Raw genomic sequence first — 12,394 nt, 5'->3', positions numbered from 1 at the left:
AAAATAGTACCCGCCTCCAGGCCGGTCCGCCTCTGATTTTCAACAGGCTTACGTCAGCGATTCTGACTGCGAACTTCAATAGGTACATTGAGGCACAAAACTTGAAAGAAATGCATCGTAATTGACAGTTACTCAACCAAAGGTCTTTTTTATTGCCACACTTCCCTTTTTGAACACTGGAATGTTGCGCCCCACCGTGGAGGAGCTACTGAGCATGTCAAACTTTGAAATGGGGAAATACATCATGAAATCAGACAACAAACCATTTGACTCATCACTAACACTATATGTATCTAAAAATAGATAAACATATATTTCAAATGATTTTTTATGGATTTGATTAAGGGGTGCGTGCGGCATGGCGTGAAAACATTGCAGTTATTTCCTGGTCAAGTCCCCACACCCTTCCATGCAGTTAACAGCTATAGCTGGAATATCAACAATACAAAAAGCAGTAAAGCCAATGTACTCCCACTCGTTCCGAGAACATAAAATGAGCAACAATTTCAGCGGGAAACATCCGTCCACAGTTTCCTCGGGCTTGACAAGAAAAGGCGATATTGCAATTCGGTCACTTCCTTCACTGCAAACTCACCCAGAGTCGAAATACTGTAAAGAAATGCAACTTTTTTTCCCTTGACATCCCTAACTGCTCCCATCAGTAAAGCGGAGGTCCACTTTAAACTTGCAGATATCGGCACAGAATGTCAACTTCAGTCAGGCTCAGGCTTCTAAATGAGGCTGGGAGCCTATCTGCCCTTCGGCTTCCACCTGCCTATTAGGGTGGAACATATTGGCAAGATAGGTTCAGTGCGTGTGCGTAAGGAGACGTGTGGCATCGAATGACCAAATAGCACACGCACGCAAATACACGCAGGCACGTGGGTGGGCTGGCAGTGCTGAACCTTATCGTGAGGCCACAAAGTGGGAAGATTAGATTACTCACTTCCATAAACCTCTAACTTGGTTACCATGGCAATAGCAGGGTGACTGGGGCAGCAACTCGTCATTGTAGAAGCCATTGGAGCGGGAATGGTGCTGCGTGGGGAGCGTGCGTGTGTGCGTGTGTGTGTGCGGTGGGGGGGCGTCAAGGGATGAAACAATCATCAGAGGAACCGTAGGTCATCCAGATATTTCTTTCCTAATCTATTCGTGGTCCAATAGTTTCAAAGTCAGACAAGATAAATGAAGTCAGCGTCTAGCCCTGAACTCTTTGACACTATCGTAATTGTGAAAAGGGGATATATTATGGAAATGTCACATTTTAATAGCTTGTGTACACATAGTTTGGTCTCTGGAGTGCCTGCCCACTCATCACGTGTGAAATCACACAGCTTCCGTTCCAACAGTGAGCCTAATTGACATATTAACCGCCCCCACAACAACTTTCTCCACCCATGGCTGGACTAGTGTCCGGAACACAATGACGCAGCGCAATTATCATGCAGAAACACCCACGGGTGCAATGCCCCAGTCATCATGTTAAAGCCGAAAGGTAAGCTGAACTGAAGTGGCACACACTTGATCGCTGGGAGAAGTTGTCTAATGAGTGACGGTTGGCTATTTGTGTCTGGTGACGTGTCCGTGGGCCACATGCACACAGTGTAGTGTGTGAAGTGCCGCAGCCCCCAGTGAAAATGCTTTTGTCTTTTCGTTTTTATGAGCATTTTTTTTTTTTCACCACGATCTTGGGCTCGTTTGTGAAAGTACACTTCTTCAAATCGTATAAACATTTGGGCTAATGCGATAAAAACAAAAAAATCATTGAAAGAAATGTCCAAAAACTTTTGTTGCTCTTGAGTCGGCAAAAGCTATTAAGTGTGCCAACATACAGTCGGATCATTTCCCTTCACTGCCGTGCACCCCAACAAAGCTGGATCGATTTCAATTGGATTGACAAGTGCAGCAGTTAATTAATTCAAATAAATGAAGTGCTTGCGGATCCATAATGTCGGAGGGTCTGATCGTTAGATTAATTACCCCAATCATGCTATTGTATTTCAATTAAGTCCGCTGTTTATCTTTTTATCAGTCAACCTTTAAAGAAGCAAAAAGGTGAAAACAACAGGCAGACTGTGCTGACTTGGCATACTCGATGTTGTCCACGCTATGGACATTGTAATAATGTGTGTTGTCTATGTAGCGATTAGTAGCGAATGAGACGGAATTTAAAGACACAAAAGAGTGGCAGGCATTCCGGAGATGTAATAAATAAGCGCCATTAGCCTGTTCTTAACAGAATAATGAAAGTCCATTTCAGACAGAGAATGGCCATGATAAGTTATGGGACACAGTTTTGACCTTGACAAATTGCTTCATTTAGATAAGAGCCAGCCTTTGAAAGTGCAGTGAAATAGGTCACTTGAATGCCAGCGGCCCTACGAGGCACGGCGGGCGGTGTTCAAAGTCCGCTGCAACTCGCTGGCTCTCATGTTGTTTCTTTGGGGGCACTCATTTAAGCCCCCTAAAGGATTTCCCTCAACGTAGACATTCCACTGAAAAGGCACAAACAACCCAAACGACATCCAGGTTTTAGTTGAACTGATGCAAAGAATGCATTACGGCCGTAGTTCCTGCACGAAAGTGACTTTGGATATAGTGTGATTCTGATTTTACCTCCTGCTAAATTGATATCGGAAAGCCAGAGTCTCGGTGGCCCCGTTTTTTTTCACCTCTTAGCTAAGGTCTAAAAAAAATATATTCCCTCTAGGACGGACCGTTATGTAAAATTCTACAGCGGATCACATAAAGCCCCGAGACATAAGAGCGACGCGCTATAAGGAGATAAATATTTCTTTATATGTGCATCTTTAGACTCTGGGATCTTTTTCTCCAATGCCTCCATTATGTGTTGGCGTGTGACGTATTGATACAATTGAATAAATCCACCTGGTCTAGACAGCTCTTCGTATCGGTTTAATTGATGGCCATCGACAATGGATATAACAAACTATACAAAATGTATGAAAGCAAAACAGACTGACTAAAACCAAGTTATTGAACCTTCACTTGCACAAGCTACAAGATGAACAAGTAGGTGGAACTTGCCAAGAAGTAGCCGCTATGAATCAGTGGTGGGTGTTGCGCAACGATGGGTGGATGGCTTGGTGGGTGGCTGGAAAGAGTTGTTGGTGTTGTTTGATTTGTGATGACGAATAGAGCGACTATTTGTGCGGTGGAAGGGGGGACGCTGGGTGGCAGGCCTGAAACCGGTCAGTTTAGCAGCTAATCGATGACGGCCACGAGGTGTTAGTTCCGTCTGTCAATCCATCAATCCAATCTCGAATCTCCAAACGCTAACTTCTCCACTGCACCTTAACTATGAGTTGGCATCATTTTGTGTGGAAAAACCTGAAGACAATCCAAATGAATGCTGGAATTCCGGAGCTCATGAGCATGACCAAATCGCTGCCGCTGCTTTGGCGCGACATATATGCCCATGCCGTAACAATTTGAGCTCCCCCTCTCTTGGAGAGAGGCGAGGTGATGGTGAGCCAATTGGACGTCGCTGAACAGATTCTGCACCGACTGATCTGGACAATATCTCAGGTGGAGCACCAACTTGGAGGCGTTGCTATGGAGATTCTTACGTGATCATGACTTAAATGTCTTAAATGTTTCGTCATCCATTGCAGCCTGGTCATCCTGAAAGGGGGATTCCCCCATCTGTTGCCCCTCCTCAAGGTCTCCCATCTTTCCCCGGATTGTTTTTTTTTTTTTTTTTTTAAGTTTTTACTTGCCCTCCTTGGGGTTAATATCAGTGGATGTCATTAATATTTGTCAACTGTGGGCATGTGAAGCCCTTTGAGTCTTTTCTGTGGTCAAGGGTGATATAAATCAATTTGACTTTTGACTTCCCGGCATTTTGATTGAAGTTCAGTGAATGGGATTCCAGTAATTTGTTGGCCTTTATCTGCCTTATCCAAACCTAATTTGGCTTTTCTGTAGTGAGAACCAACGCTGCAGTTGTGTTACATGAATTGGTGTTTAAGTTTTACAAGATCCAACTGTCCGCGAGTGCATGCATGGGGACCTGTGCCGCCGAGAAGTTAGTGGGGGAGCTTGTGTGTAAATGGCATCATCGATTAGTCAACGTCGATTCGACTATCATCACTTGAATGTCAATTCCATCCGGACTTCAGTACTTCGGCACTTTAGACTTTAGATATATTGTGAAAGTGTGAATTATTCAAGGATGTCTAGTTGATATGTTTTGTTCTCTTCTTGTGTTACTTGCCAAGGGACTCAGAATATAATTTAGCTTTTGCTAACTTCGGCACATTTACGCGGGTATTTTACCAGTGTTCATTAATGGTCATATTCCTTTTCAAATAAACAATGAAAATGAAAACTACGACAAATCTGAAGTCGTTGAAACTTTACTATCTATACAGTCGTGTACTGGATAGATAAATGCTAGTCCGTGGCTGTTGGGGCTTTAGTGCCTAGCTCAAGGGCACCTCGACCACCGAAAACAAAACGAGTCCTCGCAGACTAAGCTATTCGCACCTTTCAACAACTTCCCGGGACAAAAGTGCCCTGTTCTGGGTTTGTCCTTTTATGCGCATGTGAGTTGCGTCGTACCGCCAGCAGCCCCCAACAGCACAATTGGATTTGGACAAACGTCAGATGCTGACTGAAGGGGCCATGTGACCAGACACATGGCTTAAGGGCATTTCCCTGCACAGCTGACTTATGTTCCTCCATATCCGATTAAAAAAACAAACCAAACACTAAGCAGTGTACACGCTCGCAAGCATGAATGCACATGCGTGTGTGTGTGTGTGTGTGTGTGTATAGCTTACATGTTGGACGCACACGCATAAAGCATACAGCCAATAAAATTGGCAGCTACGCAGCTGACCAGAGCTTTATGTGTACCATTTTATCATTGGTCGTTAAAATGCGTTTGATTTTATCCTTGGACGGCCCTTTCATGTTGCTTTCTTCAGCGCGAGCCCTGTCCGCTTTTTTACGAGCGCTTTCTTTAACCTTCTCCACCTTCTCGCCCCGACGCATAAAAAAAACAGCAGCTCTGATCTCCTTCCACCTTTGCCATCTGACTCCGCCTCCATTCATTGTCTATTTCCCTGGCAAACTCAATGAACTCTGTTCTCCAGCGTACATGTCATACACTTGTCAGTTATTTGCATTATATATGTTTTTTGCAATCAGCACTAAAAACTGACTCACAATCTGATGCTGTATATCAAATATGGAGAGGAAATGGAAGGACACTGTACTTTATGCATGCTAAATACGGTCGTACAACAATTAGTCTTTGAAAGCGTAATACTAAAAAAAAGGATATCACAGTTTATTGGTATGTGTGATATACACATATGTGATATAAGTGCTTCTTGTAATGCATTTTATGCCGTCAGGGTTCATTTTACGTTTATTTATTTCAGTATCGCTGTCTGTTCGTACACAAGAAGGAAGGTCAAAAGTTCGTTTGAGAATTGCAGTTTATTACGCAACGCTTTTTGTTTTAACATTGCACTCGACCAACACAGTATATTAAAAAAAACACTAAAATGAATAAAAACTAAACAAATGAACAAACTTGCTCTAAAAAAACAATTAAAACTAACTCAATTTAAAAAACAAAAGTCAAAATGAAATATAACGAAGAGTCCCAAACTATTATGACCCACACACCGGCTGTCAAGTCGGATTTTTTTTTTTTTTTAACATGCATTTTCCGTGCGTCGGTGTGGCTGGCACACTTACTGCGCGTCAGAATTGCCCAGGATAACGGCTAATGCAACAACGTACGTTCTTATATGGCGGGTGAGGGGTGACTCATGCCGGGCCCCAAGTGCGTCATGGGCTTGATTTTAGCCACGCCCCCCAAAAATCCAGTAAAATGAAATGGCGAATAACAGTTGAACACTATAAGTCCACAACGCAGTCCTCGTAGTTCTCAGTCGGTACACGTTAACGTCAAACACGCATAATGTATTTCGATTTCTCTGAATTCATTTTACAGGTAAATTTTTTTGTGGAAGTGCATTTCTCGGGTAGGCATGGAAAGAGTAGCGATGACCAACGAGAATTCTTTTCATTCACCGCACGACGAATGTCATGCATCTGGGCCGGGATGCATCTGGAACAAGCACTGTACAGAATAACAAATGTACGTATTGTGTTCAGAGGCCACATTGTCTTGTCTTCGGTTATCTGCTGTTGCCTCACTTGGGTTTCTTATCGCCGTCACCCGCTTCTCTTGCTCATCTCTCGCTGCCTGTTTCCTCACTTCTGTTATCTATTTTTGCCATTTTCCTCAGGCCATTTTCTTTTGTCCACGACACCCCGCCCTGCACTCTTTCTTGTCAACGCTCTCGCTCTCTCCCTCTCTTTCCCTGGTTGATCAAGCACTCATTTCATTTCATGTTTTTTTTGGGTGGGGGTAATAATCTCCTTTCCAATCTCTGCCTCATATGTACTCGACGAGGCGCCGATGAAAGCGCTGCCGGATATAATGAAGGAATCGTAAACACACAGAAGGGGCAGCAAGAGATGGACAGGCGCAAATATACTGTATGCATATGTGCAAACACGCAGACAGATGGGCTCCGTTATTGACTGTGCGTGGGCAACTTGGGCTTCAGGAGCAGCTCTTTTTTTTGCGATTAGCCGGCAAATTGAGGGCTTAGTTGAATGACACATTGGTAATAAGCAAAGCTCTCAGATGATTAGTTAGCCTTCTAAAATGGCCAAGACTTGATCCGTCTTAATCATCAACAAATTGTGTGACACCAGCGACAAATGTCTCGTCAATTTCTCTATGACATCTTTTGAGGTCATTTTTATGTGCCCACTTACAAGCGCAGAGACGTTCAATGTTTTCATTCAATGGTTTCATAAGTTCAATAATTTGTCATTTGTCATCGGTAAGGCCCCAGTCTACCTTTGCTCACTGCTCACCATGCATACCACAACCCGCACTCTCCGTTCCAGCAGTTGCATTATTCCCTTTACTCCTAAAGTCTGCACTTTTGGTTTGATCAATATTATGCAACCAATTTTGAAAAAGTTAGTGAGGGGTACTGTACATGATCATCTGTTCTTAGACTGTACAGTTTGTTGTCGTTGTATTTGCTTTTATTTTTGCTTTGTTTGACTCTGTTGTTGGCTACCAGGCCAGCATTGCAAATGAGAATCTGTTCTCAATCAGATAAATAAAGGTGGAATAAATAAATACAAACTAGTGAAAGGGCAATTCTTATTTCACCCATAAAGGAGGGGCTGTCAAAATTTCGGGGTCTTGGGACCCCTTACAGAGGCAAATTTTTATCCAAGAACCCACTCATAAGAAGGCTAAAGCCATATGAACACAATAAAGATGCAATATCCTCCGAAAAATACATACACCTTTGGGCTATCGTCTTAAAAAGAGAAAAAAATATATATATATATATATGCCATCATCATTTATTGCAAATTATTTTGTGGACCCCAAGCTATGGGTCCCGACCTCCTGCCATACAAGTTTGTTGAGTGAGACCGAAGTTATTCACCAGTTAGTAGAGCTGTCACGTTGAAAGTTTAACAGCAAGAAAGGGACAACTGTCTCATTTCAACATTTTTATAAATGCATCTGATTTACCGTTTATACTAGTGCTTTACATGCTGCTGGGGGCCAGAAGTGCACCTCGGCTATATGAACTACAGCTTCAGTGGGCTGTGAGCGCCCAGTAACACACTTGTAAAAAGTGTGTGTGTGGGATTCAAGCAGTGGAAGAATGAAGGCATGAGCAATCTTACCGTCATCGCCTGATCCTGAACCAGCATCTGTAGGTGAACACAAACGCGAGTTAGGAAACAAACCCACAATATTTTCAGGAAAATATCAGAACATTTTCGTTTAAGCGTTTTTTTTTTGGTCACTGTATCCGTAGGAGTTAAATATGAAAGGGCATGGACATTTCAGAATACAATTGTCGTGACTACACCACCCCCAACCCCCCCCAAAAAAATCTAGTTACACGTACCAAAAACACTGAATATGAAATATACTTTGATACAAACAGTAGTGTTTGTGCTTTCACCCCACATGCTTTTGCATTTGTTTACTGTTAATATTGCCAAATTTTCAGAATATTTGCTTGATTTTCACACAAAACATAATTTCGCTCCCTGTGATAACGATTGCCATCTTACACAACGTCAGATCATAAATGAACAAATTCGGTGTTGACATGCTTGAAAAGACACATAGAGAGTATGGGTGGGCGATATTTTTCTCGATATTTTTTCCCAAAACTCTAATTTGACGATATTCTACAAAAAAATATTTTAAATCTGCACTTGCTTCACAGACCAATTGTGGATAGACAGCGTTTGTGAACAACATCTCTTTTAAATTGCTAAATACAGCTACGGCAAAACATAATGATATTCTATGACAATATTTAACAATAAAGAACAAAAAATTATATATAGACTTACATTGATTTGGGGGAATATGTATATCATTTAAATGTCTCTGCTGTTATTCCATAATGATGTGACATTTTGAGCTGCAGTAAGTACTGGTGTACCACTGCCAACTATTAGAGCAATAAGAAAGAGAAGAAGGTGTTAACTACAGCAATCAAAATGAAAAAAAATGTATTTGATATGTGACGTGTGACGAAGTGTCACCCAGCGAGAGAGAGAGAAAAAGACGTCGTCATGACAACACCCATTCTCATACATTGGCCAACGTATTCAGAATAAAGTTGAATAACAAAACGGCAATTTAAAAAAAAAAGTGCCTTTTCCCACTATTTCATCGCTGTGACATGTACACTTGTGACTTAATTCATATTTTGCTATATGCTGGCGTCACACTAATAAGCCGCCATAATTTGTTCAACATGCAATTATACAATACAGGCTAGCTATGAATGATGCGGACTAAAAGTGTGTAAACTGAATGTGAACCGATCATCCAGGATGTCACGTTTGACTTGCTCGCCAAAGTACTGAGTGTGTGTGTGCGTGAGTGCGTTTATATTTGTTGGTTCAACTCGGCGACTGTTTTCTGAGTGTGTGTGTTTAAGCTTTTGTTTAGCGTGCTTGCGCGGTCGCCAAGTTTTCCTCGTAAACCATATGGCTCGTGGTGCAACAGAGTTGCTCTTCACGGTGACCGTTTTGGCACATCTAACAATGTCCTTCCCACCGACGTCAGTCAACTCCAAACCATTTACGGACTAGGGACGACGCGAAATGAGGAAGAAACAGCTCGGCTGCAGTGCGGACAGTGTCACGTGACCGGGTTCTGCCCCCTGATTTGGCGAATGATTCTCATTTCCTCCTCCTCTGCCGTCGATGCACACTGATTTTTCCGCATTTCCTCATACTTTGCGGCCGTCGACTGACTCGAGTCAGAAGCGGTATTAAAACTCGACAATGTAAAATTACACATCGTGAACGCAAGATTCACGATGATATCGATATATATCGCCCGCCTCTAATAGAGAGCCCCATCAAAGTTGCAGCATGAAGAGAATACCAATGTCATAACTTGTGTATTCATTTGCACTTTTTGAAAGCAAAAAGACAAAAACCAAAAAGTAGTACCATTCGGAAAAAACAATTACATTTTTGGAATCGGTGACCTCAGAATACTAAAACCGTTGAAACTTTCTTGACGCCGAAATGTATGCTGAGAGTTATAATTGCAATCCTATGATGCCGTGAGACCGCAAGATTTTTGCTCAGGGTTATCATACCGTCAGAATGTGGAGCGACAACCGAGCACGCTCACGTTTACATGGAACCGAACACGCGACGCGCTGACGACATTGCCGGTCGTAATCGTACCACGACGCCATCGTTGACATTATTTGTCGTAACTAAATTCTTTATGGACCAATTGAGTGAAACTGGGAAATTGATGATCTCTCACACTACTTTTCCACAAAACAGTGGTTGTGAATGGCCGGCCAAAGAAAATCAGTTAGCAGTGAGACTAATGGGCCAATAGGAATCCACTTTCCTATGAGCAGAAAGACTCGACTCTGGAACAATGGATAAAAGGGTCATGTGGCCTCATCAGTCTGGACCAACCGTGAAAGTCTGCTTCCGGCTAGTAAAAGAGGAGGATGAAGTGTTCGATTTGATATTTCAGTACACCAGACTTGAAAAGAAGCAGCCCGAGCATGAGGGCTAAGAGGATAATAGTGAGATGCGGTCAAGTCGCAAGCATCTTCAGTGCTTTACTGATAATAACACCTCCAACTGCGGCTTCCCCGTGGTAAGGCTCGTTGTGTTCAGTCAATGTTTTAGCCAGTCAACTACTCCCGCTGCATGGTTTCTTTCCACTAAATCTCACTGAAGCCCCCCTAAAACACTTTGAGCACTGAACTGTACGGCCGTGTGGCTGTGAAAGGGATACTGATGAGCGCTTTGAGGAACGGCCACAGCAATGCGAGCCACGGCGTTAAGTGCAAGGCCGGCGACCGTGCGCGCTGTCTCGGATCTTGTGTCAGGCCCGTGCAAATGTTGCCGGCCGGGATTTCCAGCTGCAGTGTGTCGAAGCTGTGCGTACAAGGTGTCTGATGCGCTCGTGCATGACTTGTGAAATGCTTGACTGGTGACGTGTCTTCATTGTGACATCGGCTCGGGAGGATTTACAGGTATATTGTTTTCCCTTTAAAAAAAACGATGTCACATTTTTTTCTACAAGGAATTTTTGATTGATTATTCTGTGCCACAAATGAGCAAGTGTCATACCCATTAAACTGCTGTCTGCGTCCACGTGCGTGACAGCCCCACATTCAATTTGACATACAACCTTTGCTTAGATGGTGGAACATATTCACCCAAATAAATAAAGAAATCAATAAAACTGGTTTGAGCCCTCGTGTTTTCATGCATGCACTGCAATGTGGGACCGCCATCATTTCCATGCATGTTTTACCTCCTGTGCGCAGTTAGTCAGAAGGTGCATTGCAAGAAAACGATTCTTCAAATGGGCTCCACAGGGCTATTACACCTGAATACATATGAATGATTTGATGTACAGTGCTATACGAGGCCGTGTTGCACGACGTGACGTATGTCATAATGCGTCTATTCGGTCACGGCATTCATAATTTACAATACATTCCTGCCACCATGCAGGCTGCCTTTCATTCACCTTCAGATCCTGAAAGGAACACTAGGGTGCTGCAGCTTGCCTGTTTTGGATTGTCTATCATACAAAACAAGTTTACAATCGCAACCATATTTGTGTGTGTGTGTGTTTGCATGTATACATATTATAATCGGGCCTTTGCTGACTAATTGGAAGGTTGCAAATGATCATATTGGTCCCAAATTTTCAGTATGTGTGTGCAATTACTGTACTTGGTCTTCCAATGGAGCACTATTGTTTCAAATTGTGTATGTAGAGTATGTAATTAGTCTTGCTAGGAACTGAGTTTTATCTGCTGGGCTCCTGTTTGCAGTTACAACCGCCGATCAGTGTAACAGCTATTTAGGGACTACTGAGGCTACTTGGACATATGCAAAAAACAAACAAAAACAAAAATCACACATAGTGTGCATCAACATCCACGCAGAATATTCAGGTATCTCGGCAAGACATGTGGCTGGGGATATGGCTTTCATGATATTTCCCAGTACAGCCTGTAAACAAGTATTGGCACCGTCGAGCTGACATACATCCATTTCATTCTGCACTGCTGCCACTAATGGGATTTTAGATGAAGGGAATGGGAAAGGAGGCCAGGGAGAATTGAGGCAGAGGAAAAGAAACAGAGCAAACACCGAGTGCTTCTTCCTTCGCAGCGCAGGTGCGAGAAAGTGGATAAGCCGCACGGTTAGCCGGCGTAATGTGCTGCCGTTGGAGCGACTTTAACATATTCCGCATTTCGTTAAGCCGGCCGTACCGACTGAATGCCCGAGTCGTGAGGAGAGGGAAGACTTGTGCCGGGCTTTTCCACATGAGCGAGCTGTGTTTAACACTGGCCTACATAAGAAGCATTTACGTTTTATAGTCGCAATCGAGCAAGATAAAGCCAAGGTGTCCTTGTGGATATCTTCAAACAATCACATTTCAAGCATCTTGAGAATCTCTTCAAATAGTACGAATGGTGGGCTATTAACAGATGTGATGGATGCCAACAGGAAATTAAGCCTCTGCAGTCAAATTTGTCAGCAGTATTATCTTCTAATGACCCAGACCGATGATTACGATCCATAGCAGAGGTGTAGTATTTTGGACATAGCGGAATCTGCTGAGTAATTGTGCTGCTATTAAGCGCATTAAGAACGGGTCAAATCATTATTCTTGATGCTGTCTCGATGCAAACTAAAACGTTCTTTACAACTGCTTATAGCAAGCAACGTTCAACATGAGGATTTCAATCATGAAAAGATGGTGAAAAACAATTTCACC

At 42.9% G+C, this 12,394-nt stretch overlaps 1 protein-coding gene and 1 long non-coding RNA gene across 3 annotated transcripts in view; one reads left to right on the top strand and one right to left on the bottom strand.

Annotated features, from left to right (window-relative positions):
• The window catches only part of LOC147136866 (tomoregulin-2-like), an 87,712-nt gene that overhangs the window by 36,894 nt on the left and 38,424 nt on the right, over positions 1-12,394 (bottom strand). Inside the window, exon 4 of the mRNA XM_086051408.1 lies at positions 7,771-7,797. Coding sequence (XP_085907534.1) covers positions 7,771-7,797 — 27 coding nt within the window. The remainder of the gene's footprint in view (positions 1-7,770; positions 7,798-12,394) is intronic.
• Positions 1-12,394, top strand: part of LOC147136867 (uncharacterized) — a 92,501-nt gene that overhangs the window by 58,051 nt on the left and 22,056 nt on the right. The window lies entirely within an intron of this gene.

The sequence above is a fragment of the Filicampus tigris genome, chromosome 14, assembly GCF_054856515.1.
Source record: "Filicampus tigris isolate MCC_2025a chromosome 14, RoL_Ftig_1.0, whole genome shotgun sequence".
Classification (NCBI taxonomy): Eukaryota; Metazoa; Chordata; class Actinopteri; order Syngnathiformes; family Syngnathidae; genus Filicampus; species Filicampus tigris.
Note: the sequence above shows the minus strand (reverse complement) of the source record. Positions and strands in the feature narration are given on the sequence as shown.